General features: G+C 36.0%; 1 protein-coding gene across 11 annotated transcripts in view; it reads right to left on the bottom strand.

Moving 5' to 3' along the window:
- Positions 1-20,240, bottom strand: part of CCSER2 (coiled-coil serine rich protein 2) — a 189,848-nt gene that overhangs the window by 44,908 nt on the left and 124,700 nt on the right. For 10 of the 11 annotated variants that reach the window (XM_054508247.2, XM_045878232.3, XM_045878229.3 and 7 more), the window contains 2 exons: positions 13,127-13,210; positions 7,117-7,203 (listed from right to left, as the gene is read on the bottom strand). In XM_054508247.2, the coding sequence (XP_054364222.1) occupies positions 7,117-7,203; positions 13,127-13,210 (171 nt within the window). Of the gene's footprint in view, positions 1-7,116; positions 7,204-11,797; positions 11,980-13,126; positions 13,211-20,240 lie in introns of those variants that run through there. The other variant, XM_064594904.1, reaches the window with a different exon arrangement.

Here is a 20,240-nt window from a genome sequence, read left to right as displayed (position 1 = left end):
TGACCGTGTGCTTTCACGTGCACCCTCTTTCGTAGCTCCCAGGTCATGCTGGGTGCTGCCCCAGTGTCCCTTCGGGGGTCACACCACCCTGAGAGCTGTTGTGCTGTTGTGGGTGCAAACTGTTTTATATCTCCCCTAGGATGTTAAACATCCCACACCTTCTAGTCCTTTTCAGGGTGGTCAGGCAGAGAGTGGTCTCCCTACCTTGACTCTCGGTTTATGCTGACCGGAGCTGAGAGACCCTTCTGGACTCACTGACCATAACCAGTCTCCCCTGTTCTGAGTCTCCTAGAATCCTGAGACCACAATCATCCACCTAGAATTCTGCCCTATTCATCCCCTGCCCTTTTCAGAAAGGGGTGTCTTTCACTAGAGCAGATTTCCAAGGGTCCTGATTTTTTGCACCGGTGTTATATCACTTTCCGGTGGCCGGCTTATGGAGGTTCTCTCCCCCCTCCATTTATCTTCTGATATTTTCCCCGAAGATTCAAGGTTCCGTACCTCTTCCCTTGCAAAAAGTAGTCATATTTTTGCTTGTAGAGATCCAGATAAATCTTCTTACATCTCACGTTGAATTCGCATGTGTTCGGAATGGTTTGATAGATATCAAGCTAAATTCAAGGGACCAGATGAAACGAGGTCCCCTACCCTGCAACCAACTTACCCCCCTCATCCCAAAATGTTCTGATTATATCTGTTAAATCCATCTGTCCCAGTGTGTCATTCAAGCCCCATGCTATTACTGTATTACTATCAATTAGTTCCTTTATGTTTGTTATTAACTGTTTTATGTATTTGGGTGCTCCCATGTTGGGTGCATAAATATTTACTACTGTTATATCTTCTTGTTGGATTGTTCCCTCAATGAATATAGTGTCCTTCTTTATCTCTTGTTACAGTCTTTGTTTTAAAGTCTATTTTGTCTGATATAAGTACTGCTACCCCGACTTTCTTTTCACATCCATTTGCATGATAAATGTTTCTCCATCCCCTCACTTTCAATCTGCAGGTTTCTTTTGGTCTGAAATGTGTCTCATAGCAGCATATAAATGGGTCTTGTTTTTGTTGTCCATTCTGTCACCCTAAGTCTTTTGATTGCCTTTAGTCCATTTACATTCAAAGTAAGTACTGATAGATATGAACTTATTGCCATTTTGTTACTTGTTTTGTGGTTGTTTTATATTCTTCTCTGATCTTTTCTTTTCTTGCTCTCTTTCACAGTTTGCTGGCTTTCTTTAGTGATATACTTAGATTCCTTTCTCTTTATTTTTTGCGTATCTCTTACTGGGTTTCGATATGTGGCTACCATTATGTTTGTATGTAACATCTGCATATAGCAGTCTATATTAAGTTAATGGTCACTTAAGTTTTAACCCTTTCTTTACTCTTCTCCTCTCCACATTTTAGGTACATGGTGTTATATTTTACATCCTTTAATTTTGTGAATCCCTTGACTGATTTTTACAGATATACTTATTTTTACTACTTTTATGTGTCCTACTTTTCTTACTCTTACTTATAGTCTGTCCTTTCCACTCAGAGAGTCCCCTATAACATTTCTTGTAGGGCTGGTTTAATGGTCAATAACTCTTTTAGCTTTTGCTTTTCTGAAAAATTCATCATCTTACTTTCTATTCTGAACAACAGTCTTGCTGGAGAGAGTATTCTTGGCTGCAGATTTTTCCTTTCAGAACTTTGAATATATCATGCCACTCCCTTCTGGCCTGAAGTTTCTGCTGAAAAATCTGCAGATAGCCTTAGGGGGTCTCTTTTTTTCTCTTGCTGCTTTTAAAATTTTCTCTTTATTACTACTTTTTGCCATTTTAATTACTGTGTCTTGATGTGGACCTCCTTGGGTTAATTTTGTTCAGGGATCTCCATACTTCCTGGATCTGGATGTCTGTTTCCTTCCCCAGATTAGGGAACTTTTCAGCTATTACTTCTTCAAGTAAATTTTCTGCCTCCTTTACTCTCTCTTCTTCTAGGATCCCTATAATATTATGCTTGATGGGAGTCTGAGTTCCCTAAGTTCATTCTCATTTTGCATAATTTTTTTTCTCTCACCTGCTCAGCTTGATTACCTTCCATTACTCTGTCTTCCAGGCCACTAATTTATTCTTCTACTTCCTCTAGCCTGCTATTTATTCCATCTAGTTGTATTTTTAATTTCATTTGTTGTGTTCTTTATCTCTGATTGGTTCTTTTTCATCTCTTTGTTAAGGATCTCACTGATGTCTTCCACTCTTTACTCAAATCCGGTGAGTGTCTTTATCATCATTACTTTAAATTCTTTATCAGGCATATTACTTCTGTTTCCCTTAGAAATCTCTTACTGTGGTTCAGTCCTGTTCTTTCATTTGGGACATATTTCTCTGTCTCCTCATTTTGTCTAACTTTCTGAATCTGTTTCTTCATGTCAGGAAAGTCAGCTATGTCTTCTGCTCTTGAAAAGTAGAGCCTGTATGAAGAAGAGGTCCTACAGTACCCTGCAGTGCAGTGTCCCCTGTTCCCCAAGCATTTCAAGGGTGAGGGTTCTCCTATGTGTGTTGTGTGTGTCCTGCTATTGTGTCCTGGTCACTTTTTCTTTTAGTCCAGTTGTTTGCAGAAGTTCTCTTTGCCTGTGTGGGCATTGTTTGGTCCCTGGCTGGGGTGCACAATTTTAACACCTTGGGCTTCCACAGGGCCTGCTGCCAATGGGTCTGCTGCCAACCCAGCCTTGCAAAATGCCTGGGTCAGGTGACAGTGTTGGCAAGGTTTGTACAGGTCTTCTGGGGGAGGGGATCTGCAGTATTGTGGACTGAGGCAAATATGACTCAGAAGGGCAGATCCCCCAAAGCACGAGGGGTTGGGCAGGACTTGGTGTTACCAAGTTAAGTAGTGAATGTCAGTACTTGGCTAGTTCACACAGGTGGCCATGTGTTTATGCTGGGGGGTGGAGGAGGCAGATGGTGCCTGCTGTCTCCTTTGTTCCTGTAGAAATCCCTCAGCAATCCCTGCCCCTCTGGGACATGCTCTAAAATAAGTAAACTGCTCTCCCTTATGTATGTCCCAGGTGTTTTTCAAACTGCTGCTTCTATACTGTATCTCCGTGGGTTTTCATGCTGTCTCTTTAAGGGCAGGGATTCAACTTCCTCTCATCCTTCAGACTCTCTCAGATCCAAGCTCACTGATTTTTAAAATTCTAGGCTTTATGTCCCCCTGTTTTAAGAACTCATGAAATTCAGCCCCTCTTGCTTTCAAAGCCAAATGTTATGGGGATTCATCTTCCCCACGCAGGTGTCCCAGTATGATAGTCTGTTTCTCTCCATCTCTGTTCCTGGGGCTCCCTCCCCTCTGCAGATGGCTGCAGTCTGTTTCATTCCCAGCCACATCTCCACTCTTCCTACCCTCTTCAATGTGGCTTCCTCTCTACCTTTAGTTATGGAGTTTGTTCTGCCTATCTTCAGGTCATTTTCTGGGTTATTTACACTGATAGGAGTGTTTTCTAGTTGTATCTGTAGGATGAGCTGAGTTTAGGGTCCTCTTGCTCCGCCATCTTCCCAGCTTCCAAAACCTTCACATTTTTGATAAGAAAAGCACTGGAGAGTGGTGAACCTGCCAATGTCATTCAGCTAATTAATACTGAAGGCAAACAAAGTCCCCTATCCATATCTTTTTAAGTTATTTTGATTTGAACAAGTGACTTTCCTAGAGTTCCATTACTAAACTGAAGATAGGTGATGAGCTCTTCCAAAATAAATATGATTTCTAGGTTTAATATAGCAACATAACATAGGAGCAATGTCCACAACAGCCAAACTGTGGAAGGAGCTGAGATGCCCTTCAACAGATGAATGGATAAAGAAGATGTGGTGTATATATATACAATGGAATACTATTCAGCCATCAGAAACGATGAATACCCACCATTTGCATAGACATGGATGGAACTGGAGGAAATTATGCTAAGTGAAGTAAGTCAAGCAGAGAAAGACAATTATCATATGGTTTCATTTATATGTGGAACATAAGCAATAGCACGGAGGACCATAGGGGAAGGGAAGGAAATCTGAAAGGGGAGAAATCAGAGAGGGAGATGACCCATGAGAGACTCTGGACTCCAGAAACAAACTGAAGGTTTCAGAGGGGAGATGGGTGGGGGCAGGGGTAACAGGGTGATGGGTATTAAGGAGGGCATGTGCTGTGATGAGCACTGGGTGTTATACGTAACTGATGAGTCACTGAACACTACATCAAAAACTAATGATGTACTATATAGTGGCTAACTGAACATAATTTAAAAAAAAAACAAAAAAAATGAACATAGCAAATATAGAGAACTTCAAAGCATCTTTTGCTGAAAAGTAATGTTTTCACTTTTCTTCTGTTTTCTTTCTTTAGGATTCTCTTAGATATTTCTAAGATCTTTCTAAAAGTTATTTGCAAGATAAGATATTGTTCAGGACAATTGGGCCAGTCTCTTCAATAAGTCAGTATAGCAGCAACAAAAAAGAATGGTTCTACATGAAAAGAGATTTAAGAGATGTAACTAGATGTAATGTACAAAGGCACAGGATATTTTTGAAACTAGGGAAATCAGAAGATGGACTGCATATTAGAAGACATTAAGGATTTACTATTAGTTGGTTAAGATGGTAGTATTTCAGCTATAAGCTGTTCTTATTTTTTAAAGAAACATATTAAGACTAACAGAACACTTTTAAAACTTCTCAGCATAAAAAGCTTTACCTTTTCATCCCTTATTAATCATGTATCAATATATAGTGACTTCTTTTCATAATTTTTTCTGTCTTAAATTTATTTTTCTATTGCAACCCCAGCTTTTTTGATGAGAATAATTTCATTCTGTCTCACCCAACCTTTTATGTTCAGCATTATTGTACCATTTTACTTGATCTAAATTTCTCTTATATACAAAGAAAATTAATGGATTTTGCATTAAATCCTCAATGAAACTAAGGGAGATAAGACCATTTTCATTTACTGCTATATTTATTACATTTGATCTAATTTCTGTCACCTTAGTTCTGCTGTTTTTAGATATCCTTGGTATTTTTCTATTTTCTATGTCTTTTTTAAATTTTATCTTTTGCAAGATACATTATTCTAACCTAATAGTTATCTTAAAGCATTTCATAAACATTTTATAATTTATAAGTATATCAAAATAATTTTAAAAATAATTTTAATATCCATTTGCAGAAGATTAAAACTTCAGTATGACTTCTTCAGGATACTCATTTCCTTCCTCAAACCTGTATTTTACTTAATGTAAACATTTTCAAGAATTTAATAGTAATTTAAAATTTTAAAAACTAAAAACTTTCAATTTCAAGAAAATAAAAATGTATAAATTCAAAAAGTCCAACATTCAAATGATATATAATTACATAAGATGCAATAAATTTTCTCCCATTAAGTTTCTCTCATCTAGCCTACCTAAAAATGGTCTTCTTTCCTTTTTTTTTTTTTTAAGATTTTATTTATTTGACAGAGAAGAAGAGAGAGAGAGCGAGCACGCACACAAGCAGGGGGAGCAGCAAGCAGAAGGAGAAGCAGGCTCCTCACCAAGCAGGGTCCTGGGATCGTCATGACCTGAGCCAAAAGCAGACGCTTAACCGACTGGGCCACCCAGGCGCCCCCAAAATGGTTTTCATTTCACTCTTCATTCATTTTAATCTTTTTTCTAAACATTTTATTTATTTGAGAGAGAGAGAGAGAGAGAGAGAGAAGCATGAGCTAGAGGGAAGGGCAGAGGGAGAGGGAGAAGCAGACTTCCTCTTGAGCAGGGAGCCCTATGCGGGGCTTGATCCCAGGACCCTGAGTTCATGATCTGAGCCAAAGGCAGACGCTTAACTGACTGAGTCACCCAGGTGCCCCCTTTACCTCCTAATTCTTGAGTTATTTTTAAATCTCTCCCTCAAGTATTTGGAATGCATTATTTTTAAAAAATGCAATTTTACAAAGATAACTGGATGGAAGGTCTGAAAATTTACCTTGGTATATGAATAAAAATTTGTTTAGATATAAAATATGAGGGCATAACCTTTTTCTGAAGTGCACTACTTGTGCTCTGTAATATATTTTTCCAAAATCTGAAGCTTACTTAATATCCTAATGCTGTTTTTCTTCTCCCTGCAAACTGGCTAGGTTTTTATCTTTAGTTTTTTAATACAAACATTAGGTCTTATTATTTTCCTTTTTAGTTTTATATTTGGTAGGCCCTCAATTTGCAATATTCATTCATTCATTTTTCAGATTTTTAAGTTTTCTTCATACTCTTAAAACATAACATCTAACTGGCCTTATTATTTATTCATGAATTGGGTCTCTGTGATCTGACCTCAGTGGCTCAGAGTTCAGTATATTATATCCTTTATATTATAAGTGATATTAATATTTTATATTACTAAAAGCTTTGCTATACCAAAATATGCTTTTGACTTCCAACAAAGATTTTCCCTGGCCTGTTGTCATTTTTATGCCATTATGTTGTTATCCTGGCCTTCTAGATTTTATGAACTGAATTATAATTACATTCAAGACAGTGTACATATTGTTTTATATGAGACTAACATTTGCAATTGTAACAATTATAAAATTACAAAGATCCAAACATGACTCTGAGGGATCACTCAATATCATCCATGGAAAGAAACATTTTCTTGACTACTGTTCACTCTGACAGTCTTACAGAAACTTAACCATAAAATCCAGTTTAATTTCTGCTCTCAGAAAGAAAAAAAATACTGCTCTCAACTCACCAGTTCATTTCTTTAACATATATGAAGAAAGACATTTACCCTTCATCAAATAACATGAACGATAAGTTGGTGAATTTCAGAACCTCCAAATAAAGGCCACTGAAAATGGATTGATGAAGACTTTCTTTACACTTTGAATACTTAATATTTAGACAAAACTTTCTTAATATTTAGATTGAAGTAAATCACATACTTTCAGAGTGCATATAATCTAAATATAATACAAGAATGCAACTTCGAGAGCCAAAAATAAAGTCAAATTTCAGTTCTGGCCAGACTTCTATAAAAAACAAACACATATATTGTGTAGTTTGAAAAGCCTCTACTTTATGTACTATACTATAATACTTACAAGCTGATGTTCTAATAGTTGAATTTTTTCATCTTTTTTCTTTATTTCCTCTTTAAGTTGTTTTATTTCATTTAATAAATCTTCATTCTGAAATATTTAAAAAATTAGCAAGCATTAAATCAACTATGAAGACTGAATAATGAATAGTTTTTGTTAAGGGGAAATTAAAGGGAAAACTCTTCTTAAAAATGCCAGCTATTAACCTATACACAAACAAAACGAACAAAAACCCATTTTGCTCTTCTAAGAATTCATAGTGTAGGGGTGCCTGGGTGGCTCAGTCGGTTAAGGGTCTCACTTCAGCTCAGGTCATGCTCTTAGGATCCTGGAATTGAGCCCCACGTGGGGCTCCATGCTCAGTGGGAAGTCTGCTTGTCCCTCTTCCTCTGCCCCTCACCCCATTCATGCTCTCTCTGTTTCTATCTCAAATAAATAAATAAAATCTTTATTTATTATTTTTTAAAGATTTATTTATTTGACAGAGAAAGACACAGCGAGAGAGGGAACACAAGCAGGGATAGTGGGAGAGGGAGAAGCAGGGAGCCCGACGCAGGGCTTGATCCCAGGACCCTGGGATCATGACCTGAGCCGAAGGCAGATGCTTAATGACTGAGCCACCCAGGTGCCCCATAAATAAAATCTTTAAAAAAAAAGAATTCATAGTGTAATGGAGACCAACATGTGAAAAATGAACAATAACAGCAACACAGCTAACATTAAGTACTTTTTAGGTGCTAAGAACGAAGTACTTTTAGATATCTAAGCATTTGATCCGGAGTATGACCCTGAGACCCTGAGGTAGATACTATTATCCCCCCTTTGCAGATAAGGAAACAGGGACATAGGCCAAGAGTAAAATAAATTATATATAAAACAGTAACTTCAGGTAGATTTAGAGAGATGTATGAGAGTTGCCTATCAAGAACAATGCAGGGCACAACAAACAGAAGAACAGCATAATTAAAGGCACAGAGTCATTTCACAGCTGGTTCAGAAATCAGCAGAAAGATAAATATTCATGGCAGGGTAACAGGAAGATTCTTTTTTTCATGAACCACTTTCCTGAGAACTGCCTGTCAATTTAGTCTATAAGAAATTCCTAATAATGGAAACCTACTGTCAAGCTTATTAAGCAGGAATCCAGTTACATTTCGAAGTGTAAAGTATCATTACCTTATAGTTAGTCCACTGTGTTTACTACTATTCAATTATCCAGAAATATATACTGAGGAAACAGTATAAGCAAGGAAATAAAAATATATATACGTGAATGATATATCTTTCTAGAGAGAAAAATATGTAAGCAAATAATTATAATATGTTGTTACTGAGCAAAGTATGGCATCTCTTGCAGATACATTGGGAACAAACAAAATATTGCAGTCTCTTTAACAAGAAATCAGAAACAGACATTTTACAAAGGCTTTAACAATATATATAAGCATCACAAAAATGGGGAAGAAAAGATTTTTGTAATGCTGTTATGTATACCGCAATTGAACAAGACTGTTTATTATATATAAAAAATGATTTCCAGTTGAATTTAAAGAGTTTAATTTTTTTAATCATAAATCAAGACCAAAAAAAGAGAGAATCGGATTGCAGATCGTGAAGGATACACTTTTAAGCTATGTGGCAAATGAAGCTATTAAGAAATGATAAGTATATTTGACTATATAAAATTTTAAAGTATGTATACAATTATCATTGAAGTTAAAAGCTGGTGAAAACCTATCCAATTATGACAAAGGATTTATACTCAAGTATATTAAGAGCCTGTTCAAACATACAGATCATTTTCTAGGCCCCAAGACAAATACACCAGTTCTTACAAATATACAGATAACTGGTAAAATGTTCTATATGACTTGTTGAAGAAATACAAATTCAAGTATTAAGGTATTATTTTATAGGTATTAAGTTGGGGGGAGAAATATTCAATGTGACTAACAAAATTGCAGGAAAAAATGGTACATTATCAGACATCAAAACTGGCCTTTCTGGACAAACATATGGCTGTACATAGAAGAGTCATAAAAATGCTTGCACTCTGCTTCAGTTGTCCCACTCCTGGAAACTATGCCAAAGAAGAGTCATAAAAATGCTTGCACTCTGCTTCAGTTGTCCCACTCCTGGAAACTATGCCAAAGAAGAGTCATAAAAATGCTTGCACTCTGCTTCAGTCGTCCCACTCCTGGAAACTATGCCAAAGAAACAATGTGAGTTTTAGATATACTATTAGAGGTACCTGTGGGAGGGGCACAGTGGAAATGTCCAGTAGGCAAGTGGATCACCAAGTATGAAAGAGATAAATTTATAATTGTCCAAAAAGGGGGCAACTGAAATAAAATGTAGCAATTTGATGAAATACTATGTAGCCATCATTCAGTCACTGCTAGGTCCTGCCAGTGTTGGAAGAAACCGACCAGAAAATGAAATCCAAATACAATGTGATAACGTATTAATGACCAACATGTACATAATACTTAACTTTATTTATGACAGGCACTGCTCTAAGGATTTTACACATAAAGATGGGCAAAAACATATCAGGAAATGGGTAACTCCAGGGAAGTTTTAAAGGATGAGTAAAAAGTTCTGAAGACACCGAAGTGTGTCAGGCTTTGAATTCTGGAGTAAGAGAGTCTCAGTATCATACAACAATACAGAGACGAAGGCAAGCATAGCATATTTGGAGAATTACAAGCAGTGATGTTGTCGCACAAAGGCTATAGTGAACAGTGGGTACCAATGTGGTTAGTAAACTAGGCAAGGGCTAAATCATAGAGGGCCATGAACATCAAGCATGGCCTAATAAGCCAGGGGAGTGACAGTGCATTTGAGAACTCTTTGACAGCTGGTTAGACAACAAACTTAACAACAACAACAAAATTAGACTAGGGAACTTGTTACCAAGATGTTGTAATACTTCAGATGACAGTAGGAGCCTGACCCAAGAGAGTGATAATAGGGAGAAAAAAGAAGAGCAGGAATGAAAATTAGGAGATATTGGTGATTGTCTCCATGTGAAAGAGCACAAGGGGCAGTCAAGAGTGATTACCTATATTTCTAGCTTGGGTGATATGGTGATTAGTTGTGCCACCAAAAGATATGGAGAATAAAAGAGGAGAAATACATCCAAAGAGGAATATTTGTGAGTTTCAGATATACTATTAGAGGTACCTGTGGGAGAGACACGGTGGAAATGTACAGTAGGCAAGTGGATCACCAAGTATGAAAGAGAAATTGTATATGTTATCAACACATACGTCATATATGAAATCACAACAGTAAAAAGTTCAAAGAGAAATGGACAAAATATATAAATCTCTATTCTAAAGAAGAGAAGGAACCTACGAAGGAAATGGGAATATGGAAAAATGTTGAGGAGTGTAAGGAATTTTAGAGAGAAGTGACAGAAAAATAAACCTTTTAAGACAACAGTCACACCAAATGTTTATAGCATTAAAACAAGTAGCTGCTTTCATCTTTCCAGGCTTCCATGTTAACTGGAAAAAGGTTTAAGGAGAGTCAAGGAAAAGTTTATTTGGTTTACTGAATTTACGATACAGAAATTTATAAACTGAGAATGAAGAGAAAGTAGAGAAAGCACAGAGAAGAGAGATGAGAGAGGAGGAGCTAGTTAGGTCCTTAACAGCAGCAGAAGATAGTCAAGAACCTAACAAAGGATGGTCTTCCACAGCATAGTGGCCATTTTCGTCCTATAACTGGAACAAAGTGAATGAGAATGATAACAGACATAGGTAAGTCAGAAGGCAGAAAGGAAGGTAGCAGATCTTGCTTGATGAACAGAAGGCCACCTATAGAAACTGAGAAGAGTGGCTAAGAATGAGGCTTGAAGAGAGTGGTCAATGTTGAGACTAGCTCATCAGGGGAATGGGAGAGGGAGCTGTCCTGAGATAAAAGACAGATTAGAGATATGGCAGGTCCAGTGGAGATTTTAGACCCTAAATTTGTAATGACACAAGTCACCATATTTGTATGCTAAACCATCTTGGATGAACAGGGGACATAACTGGGAATTTGATGATCAAAGTGCAAGAAAGTCCAGTGTACTGCAAACAGTATCTCACCTTGGAAAAGAAGGAAGACTAGGAACTACCTGCTTGGAAGGAAATGGAATAGGGACAAGAAATAAATACCATGTAACAATGTATTTATCATGTAACATTAAATATATAGACAAACTGGAAAGGAACACAGAAAAAAATAGACACTAGTTGTGTAAAAAAGTTGGAATTAAATTTTTTCCTTAAAAATTATTTCTTTATTTGTAAAAGTTTTTCACAAAAAAGAATGCAGGAAAAGTCAACTTTACTTTAAAAATGTCAGTCACAAAACTTAAAATTGAGAGATGATCAGAGACCATCTAAGTCAATGGTTCTCAATTGGTGTATATGTAAAGGTTTTTTAAAAAAAAAAGAGATGTCCTACTACAGACCTGCTGATTTGGAATACTATACATACCCAAAATAGGATGGAAGCACAGAGATGGGAAGAGATTTGTGCAAAAACAGGTAAGATAACATGTTGAAAAACCAAGACTAGATAACCAGATGTGACCATTAATCCTATATTCTTTTGATTTTGGTTGTTTTATATACAATCTTGTTGCCAGTAAGTAACCCTACATCCTACGAGAAAATTATGCTTTTCTGACCTCTAATAACAGCTGTTGGCTACTTGACTTGATTTGGAAGTGAAATACGCAACATGCAAACAGAATCCACACGTGGTTCTGCCAATGCTCTTTTCCCTCAGGTACAAAGACATGTCCCAGGATAGGGGCTGATCCTTCAGCTTGGGTCCCAGAATGAAGAAGCATAGAGTCCCAGCTGATATCTAGTCAATATGTAACATATAGAAAAATAACAAGTGAGAAATACATTCTTGTCATTGTAAGCCACCAGTATTTCAAGATTATTTGTTGACTAGCAAACCCTGAAAATAGAATGTAAAAGAAAAAAATAATTTTACTTGGAAACATTAAACCAAGAATGCTTTAGTGTGCTTAAGAAATAGTACTTCAGAGGGGCGCCTGGGTGGCTCAGTCGGTTAAGCGTCTGCCTTCGGCTCAGGTCATGATCCCAGGGTCCTGGGATCGAGCCCCGCGTCAGGCTCCCTGCTCGGCGGGAAGCCTGCTTCTCCCTCTCCCACTCCCCCTGCTTGTGTTCCCTCTCTCACTGTGTCTCTCTCTGTCAAATAAATAAATAAAATCTTTAAAAAAAAAAAAAAGAAAAAAAAAGAAATAGTACTTCAGAAATAACTGCAAAAGAAAAGAGCTTTCTTTTTTTTTTTTTTTAAAGATTTATTTATTTATTTGAGAGAGAGGGGGAGAGATCGAGAGAAGGAGTGGGGTAGGGGCAGAGGGAGAAGCAGACTCCCTGCAGAGCAGGAAGCCAAATGCAGGACTCGATCCCAGGACCCTGCGATCATGACCTGAGTTGAAGGCAGACGCTTAACTGACTGAGCCACCCAGGTACCCAGAAAAAAGTTTTTTTCAACTAAAAATGAAAATTATAAAAAATATACTTTCAAAAACTAAAATGCATCCGTTTTCTATAACTATACTTTTAAACATGAAAAAAGATAAATTAATTTCATTTTCTGTATATTTCAATGTTGTGATTATATATGAGGAGTACCTGTTAATCATTTTAATTGGTAGTTATATTTTAAAAACTGCTATTCATAATTATCGAAAAGAATTTAAAAATTTAATAATTTCTTGATTTTTTTTAAGAAAAAGAATCCTGCACCAGTAATAGACAAATAATTATCCAAATTATAAAATAAATTCAAATTAAAGTACCACCGTGATATCATTTTAACTCAGTAAGGTAGCAAAAGTTAAAAACAGACCTGATTAAAACTCAACACAGCAAAGCTTCAGGTTTTAACACATTTATTATTAAATGTTTTGTTACTGCTTTATAATTGTAGTAATAAAAAAGAATTTTGAAAAATTTAGCATGACTCCTAGTCATACCTTATATATTTGATCACGATCTTCTGGTTCTGGACTGGATGGCAAAGAGAGTTGAATATCATGCAATGAACCACTTCCATCATGCTGTCAGAAGAGAAGGAAAACATGAGATTAATACAGTATCTGCAGACACTCATTTCAACCTGAATTCACCCCAACCAAATGCTAGCATGGCAAAGAACAAACAGGAAATAAGATTTTCAGAAATCTTTTCATCCCTATGCACAGGTAGAATAAAATGTGGAAGAGAGAAAAAGAGAGCTAGGGCAAGAATAATTTGTGGAAATAAATAAGATACTACATGAGTGGATGAAGCAAAAAGCCACTGAAAGTTTTAGAGTGGGAAAAGGAATATGGAAAATTTCCTAGAAAATTTGAAGATTAACTCACCTACAAAAAATACAAAATGAAAGTCAAATTAAATCTGCTTTAGTTTAGATATAGTTTTTTGAGTATTTTTTCTTCTTAGTCAGAAACAATAACCCAACAAGGCGTGGCCACAAAAATCATTTGATTAAAAATACTAGACAGGGGTATACATATTGTGTGTATACCCCTTCATATTTATATGAAGCCTGAGAGCAGGAAAAACTAATTTATTGTGCTAGAAATCAGAACAGGGGTTGACTCAGGGGAAAGGGGCTACTGACTGGGAAAGAGCATTAGCAAATCTACTAGGATGCTAGAAATGTCTTGACTGTATGGTGGTTATGTGGGTAAGTACATATGAAAAGTTCAAGTTGTACACTTACGACTGGTATATCTTAAGCACCTTACTGGGATGTATGCTACACTTCAACAGAAGTTGAAAAAATTAAACTCTCATCCTTAAATGCAGTAACGAAAATGACAAGATAAGCATTAAGGCCTTACCCCTTGCTGAACTGGTTAGGAACAACCAACTAAGAAATGGCATGTTAAATAACTCACAGACAACTTTGAGAAAGATGAACCAGTAAAGAATATGCCTGGGATGATGGTGAGGGACTGAGCCCCTGACCAAGGCAGCACAAGTGTGGCTGGACACCTGGTTTGTTCAGATGGTACCTAGCTGCCTTGGGACACCCACTCAATCAACAACCTTCAAGAGTGCTACCATCATAATCCTCCTCAGACATATCTGTCCTGAGGAAGTCTAGGCCATAGACGTGTCCTGTATTAAAAGAAGAATGTTAAAGTAGAAGACATAGCATGTAGGTAATTTTCTTCTTTATTTACTATATTATACACCCACTGAGTCAGAATCTCTAGGTATGGGGTCTACAAATGTGTATTTAGTAAAGTTCAATAGGTAATATTGATTGACAGCAAAAAATAAGCATTTGTCAAATTTCTACAATAAATAAATTATATTTTTTGGAGATTAAGAATTTGACCTGAGAGTGAAGGCAATGTCCTAATGAATAACTAAATGTCTTTAGAATGCCACGTTAAATGTTTAAAATAAAAAAGAAATTTTATAAGATTCATCTCAGTAAAAGTTCATCTCTGCTGTAAATACCTTGACATATAAAAACAGTCCTACATATAACTATATATTTGAGAAAAGAGGAGCTGTAAAATCTGGCTTATTTTCAAACATCTCTGTTATCATCTTCCTGCCCACTACAAAGCAGGAACCCCAAAGTATGGGACACAACACAAGTATACACCACTTTTGTCTTGCACAAGATCATAGCTGTGGAAAGTAAGTAGCAGAACAGGAAAAATAAAACATCAGCTTTCAGGGTGAAGGAACAAAAAGGGGATCCCCAGGTAAAGAGAAAATATCAGGGAGACCATGAAGTACCAGCTCAGGAAAGTGACTCCAGAAAGCTGTATTTAACTTTCTAGGCTCACCCCTCAGCAGCACTTTGGCTTCAATCTGATCCTAAACAGCGTATCAAAGACTTTGAGAAATAAACTAAGACCATCGCCCAGACCTAATCTAGCCTCTGAAAGATGTATACTAAGAACAGATCTGACAAACATGGCAAAGGCTTTGAAATAGAACTGACATTACAACCACAATCCAAAGGTAGCTGGCTAGTTGTAAATTATAGCCTGAATCCAACCAGAGTGTTTACCTGCTTTAAAATTAAAACCAAAACCAAAAACAAAAACCCCCAAAATCCCACAGTATTCTCTGTATCATTTAAACAAAATTAAGTGTCTCATAACAAAACATGCAAAGATCTAAGATACAATCCAAAACTACTCAACCTACAAACAACAAGGAAAATCTCAACTCACACAGGAAAAGACAATCAACAAACACCAATGCCACAACAAGACAGAGGTTGGAATTAATTGAAAGAGATTTTAAAAGGGCTATTATAAAAATTCTCTAAAAGTAAAAGAGAACTCTTGAAGGGGATAGAAAAGAGAAAGTCTCAGCGAAGAAACAGAATATATAAAGTGGAAACACATGCAAACTTTTTTAAAACTGAAAAGATTCAATAGCCAAATTTTAAAATGCACTAGCAGGACTGAATACCAGCACTTGAGATGACAGACTGAACTTGAAGACAGATCAACAGAAATCATGCAATCTGAGCCATGAAAAGAAAAAAGACCGGGGGGGGAAAAACAGAGCCTGCTGAGGGAGCTACGGGACAAAAACGAATTAAACCATTAAAGTCACAGAAGGAAGGGTGGAGGGCAGAAAAAAATGTTTGAAGAAATAATGGATATATACACCTCAAACTTGGTGAAAGACATAAATCTACATATTTGAGAATCTCAATTTAAAAGACTAGAAAACACAAAGCATGCTCTCTGAACATAAGGGAATTTAACTAGAAATCTTCAAACTCTTGGAAGGAAACAACAAACTTCTAAATCATCCATAGGTCAAAGAAGAAACCTGAAGGCAAATAAGGAATTATTTTGATTTGAAGGAAAATGAAGATACCACATTATCAAAAATTGTGGAATTCAAATAAGGCAATGCTTAGAGGGAAAATTACTGTATGAGATGCTTATATTAATACAAAGGTGTCAAATCCACAACTGGAGCAAAATAAACCCAGAACAAGCAGAAAGAAAAAAATAATAAAGAGCAGAAATTAATGAAATTGAAAATCAAGAAATAGAAAGCAATGAAACCAAAAACTGGTTATCTGATAATTGCAAAACTGCCAAAGAACAAAATAGAAGGCACAAATCAGACACATACCAGAACACAGAAAACATACATCAGGAATGAAAGCAGGGATATCACTACAGATGTCTCAGGCATTAAAAGTAAATAAGGCAATAATACTATGAGTGACTCTGTACACAAATTTGACAACTTACATGTAATGGAGAATTACTCAAAAACCAGACTATCAAAATTCACCCCAAATGAAATGGACAGCCTGAGGAGATCTGTGATTATTAATAAATTTAATCCATAATTTAAACCTTCTGTAAAAGAAATATTGAAGGCCAGACGTTTTCCTAGCAAATTCTTCCAAAGTTTAAAGGAATAATATCAGTTCTATATAATCTCTTACAGAAAACATAAATCAAATTAAATTAGAAAATTAATCAAGTTAATGAGCCTTGGGGTGCCTGTATGGCTCAGTCGATTGAGCATCCAACTCTTGATTTCGGCTGGGGACATGATCTCAGGGTTATGAGATTGAGCCTGCTTAAGATTCTCCCTCTCCCTCTGCCTCTCCCCTATCCTGGTTAAAAAAAAAAAAAAAAAGAGGCTAGTACTTTCCTGATACCAAACAAAGACAGTGTAAGAAGACTTCTAGATTGGGGCACCGGGGTGGCTCAGTCAGTTAAGCGTCCGACTCCTGATTTCGGCTCAGGTCATAATCACAGGGTTGCGAGATGGAGCCCTGTGTCAGGCTCATGCTGGGCGTGGGGCCTGCTTAAGATTCTCTCTTCCTCTCCCTCTGCCCCTCCCCACTCCTTTCTCCCTCTCTAAAGAAAAGAAAAAAAAATAAAGAAAGAAAAAAGACGACTTATAGATCAATATCCTTCATGAAAAGTCCTAAGGACACAAAAGTCCTTTACAAAACATCTTTAAATCAAATTCAACAATATGTAAAAAGGAAAAAAAGATTGTAAACAAGTGGAGTTGATCCTTGGAATGTAAAGCTTATTCAATAGTTAAAAAGCAATGTGATTCCACATATCAAGAGATATCTATATTATTACGCCAACAGACACAGAAAAGATTTCTGCCAAAATTCAACATCATTCATGACAAAAACTCAGCAAACTAGGAACAGAAGGGCACTTGCTCAACCTGATAAAATCTATCTTAAAAAAACCTGAAATTAGTATCATATTAAGTGAAAGACTGAATGTTTTACCCCTAAAACCAGGAACAGGTATTCTATTATACTAGAGTTTCTACCCAGTGCAATAAGGCAAGAAAAATAGAAATAAAAAAGACAAGTAGGAAAAGAAGAAATAAAACCATCTCCATTCAGTAATATAATTTTAGCCATAGCAATTCCCAAGTTATCTATAATACTACTATTAGAACTAATACCTGAATTTAGGAAAGTCACAATATACAAGGTCAATATACAAAAATCTACCATTTCTATGGTAAAGAACTGAAAATTGAAATTAAAAAATTACTTCTATTTACATTAAATCAAAATCCAAGAAATAAAAAACAATCAAAACTAAAAAAAAAATCAAAATCCAAAATTCTAAAAAAAAGAGAAATGTCTGGGTACAAATCTAACAAAACAGATAAACTCTCTATATAAAACAAAAAAAATCAATGAAAGAAATCAAAGCTGACTTATATAAATTGAGAGGCATATTCTGTTAATGAATTTAAAGACGCAGTATTTTTGAAATGTCAATTCTCTTCCAAATTCAACTACAGATCAGTGCCCTCCCCCAATTCCCAGCAGAATTTTTTGCAGAAATAGAAAAGCTGCTTCTAAAATTTATACCATAAGGTAATAGAACTAAAACAGCCAAACACTTTTAAAAATAAAACTGGGAGATACCATATTACTTCAAGGCTTAGTATAAAGCTATAGTAATCAAGGGAATGTGGTATTGGCAAAAGGACAAACATTGATCAAAGAAATGAAAGAGTCCAGAAATAGACCCACATATATGTTCAAAGGCATTTTTGACAAACGTACCAAAGCAATTCAACAAAGAAAGGATAGTCTTTTCAACAAATGGTACTAGAACACCCATCCATATACATTAAAATTAACTTCATTCATACCTCACACCATATACAAAAATTCTCAAAACAGTCTGTAGACCTAAATGTTAAACTTAAAACATTCTCCAAATAAACAGAAAATCTTTGTAACCTTGGGTTGGGCAAAGATTAACTTCTGCTCTTTACAAAACGATTAACAAAATAAAAAGAGAAGCTATGAACTGGGAGAAAATATTTGCAATAATTCAGGTAAAATACTGAGCATAGTGTGTAACTCATAGAAAGCATTTATAAATTGTTAGCTACTTCTTAAACAATAGCGACAGTAAAAATAATGATAATGTGACGATCTAGGGTTTTTTACGGACTTCATTAACTCAGAATTGTACATAGCTGCCTAAAAAGCAAATTCCATTTTTTTCAATATTCATTTGTTTCATCATTCACATGCCTCCTTAAGTACTTCTATACATAAATACATAAAGAACTATCAAAAATCAATAAAACAGACACATTTTGTTTATGGGCAAAATAACAGACAACAAAGAAGATACACAAATAGTAAATAAGTACATGCAAATATGCTCAAAATCACTAGTCATTAGGCAAATGCAAATTAAAACCACAGTGAGATACCATTACCTATCTCTGTGAAGGGCTTTTGAAAAACACAATACCAGGCACAGGCAAGGATGCAAAACAGCTGTGACTTCCATTAATCACTGGTAGGAATACAAAATCAGACAGCCACTTTGGAAAACAGTTCGGCAATTTCTTAAGTTAAATATATACTTACCATAAAACCCAGAAATCCTACACCAAGGCACTTACCCAAGAGAAATGAAAACATGTACACATGAAAATCTGTGCATAAATGTTTATAGAAAGCTTTATTCATAAATGCCCCAAACTGGAAAGTGACACAAATATCCTTCGACTGGTAAATGGATAAACAAACTATGATACATGCATACAATGGAATACTACTCAGCAATAAGCAGGAATAAATTAGTGATATGAGGACAGCATGAATGAATTTGAAATTAATTATGGTAAGTGAAAAAAGCCAGACTCAAAGGACTATATATGATTCCATTTATTTGACAGTCTTGAAAAGGCAAAACTACAGAGACATAAAAAAAGATCAATGGTTGCCAGGAGCTAGCAGTGGGTGTAAGGATTGACTGTAAAAGTTAAAAAAAGCCGGGGGGTGGAATTTTGGGGATGACTCTAATACCTGTGCAATTGTACAGATTTGTCAAGCTCACACACTATACAACAAAAAAGGCTGAATTTTAGTGCATGTAAGTTATACCTCAAAAGAGCTGTACTCGATTGAATAGTGTCCTCCTAGAAATTCATGCCAATACAAAACTTGGGAATGTGACTTCATTTGGAAATAGGGTTTTTGCAAATGCAATCAAGTTGAGGTCATAATGGATTAGCATCAAGCTTAAATCCAATATGACTGGTGTCTTTATAAGAAGAGAAAAATTTGGACACACACACACACACACACACACAGGTCATGTGAAGGTTATGTGAAGATGGGAGGCAGAGACAGCAATGATGCACCTATAAGGCAAAGAATGCCAGTGATTGCCAGCAACCACCAGAAGCTAAAGCAAGGAAGATTTCTCTCCTAGATCCTCCAGAGAGCACATGGCCCTGACAACACCTTGACTTCAGATTTCTAGCCTTCAGAACTTTGAGAGAACAAATTTCTGTGTTATATGCCACCTAACTTGTTGTACTTTATTATGGCAGCCCTATAAAATTAGTAAAAGACCTGACTAAAAAAATTTTTAAAGCAAACAAAAGGAGAATGTAACACCAGATAAATCTCACAAACACAAGAAAAAGAAAATTGACATATCAATATTACTATAACACAAGAGGCAAGGAAGAATTAAAGATAAAAAGTATTAATGAGGATAAAAAAAGACTTTAGTGGTCAAAGAAACACTCCACCAAGATGATATGCCAATCACA

Source organism: Mirounga angustirostris, unplaced genomic scaffold (genome assembly GCF_029215605.1).
Source record: "Mirounga angustirostris isolate CCGP_5_RB_7025 unplaced genomic scaffold, mMirAng1.0.hap1 SCAF_6, whole genome shotgun sequence".
Taxonomy (NCBI): domain Eukaryota; kingdom Metazoa; phylum Chordata; class Mammalia; order Carnivora; family Phocidae; genus Mirounga; species Mirounga angustirostris.
The sequence above is the reverse complement of the archived record's forward strand: the minus strand, read 5'-3'. Positions and strand labels throughout refer to the sequence as shown.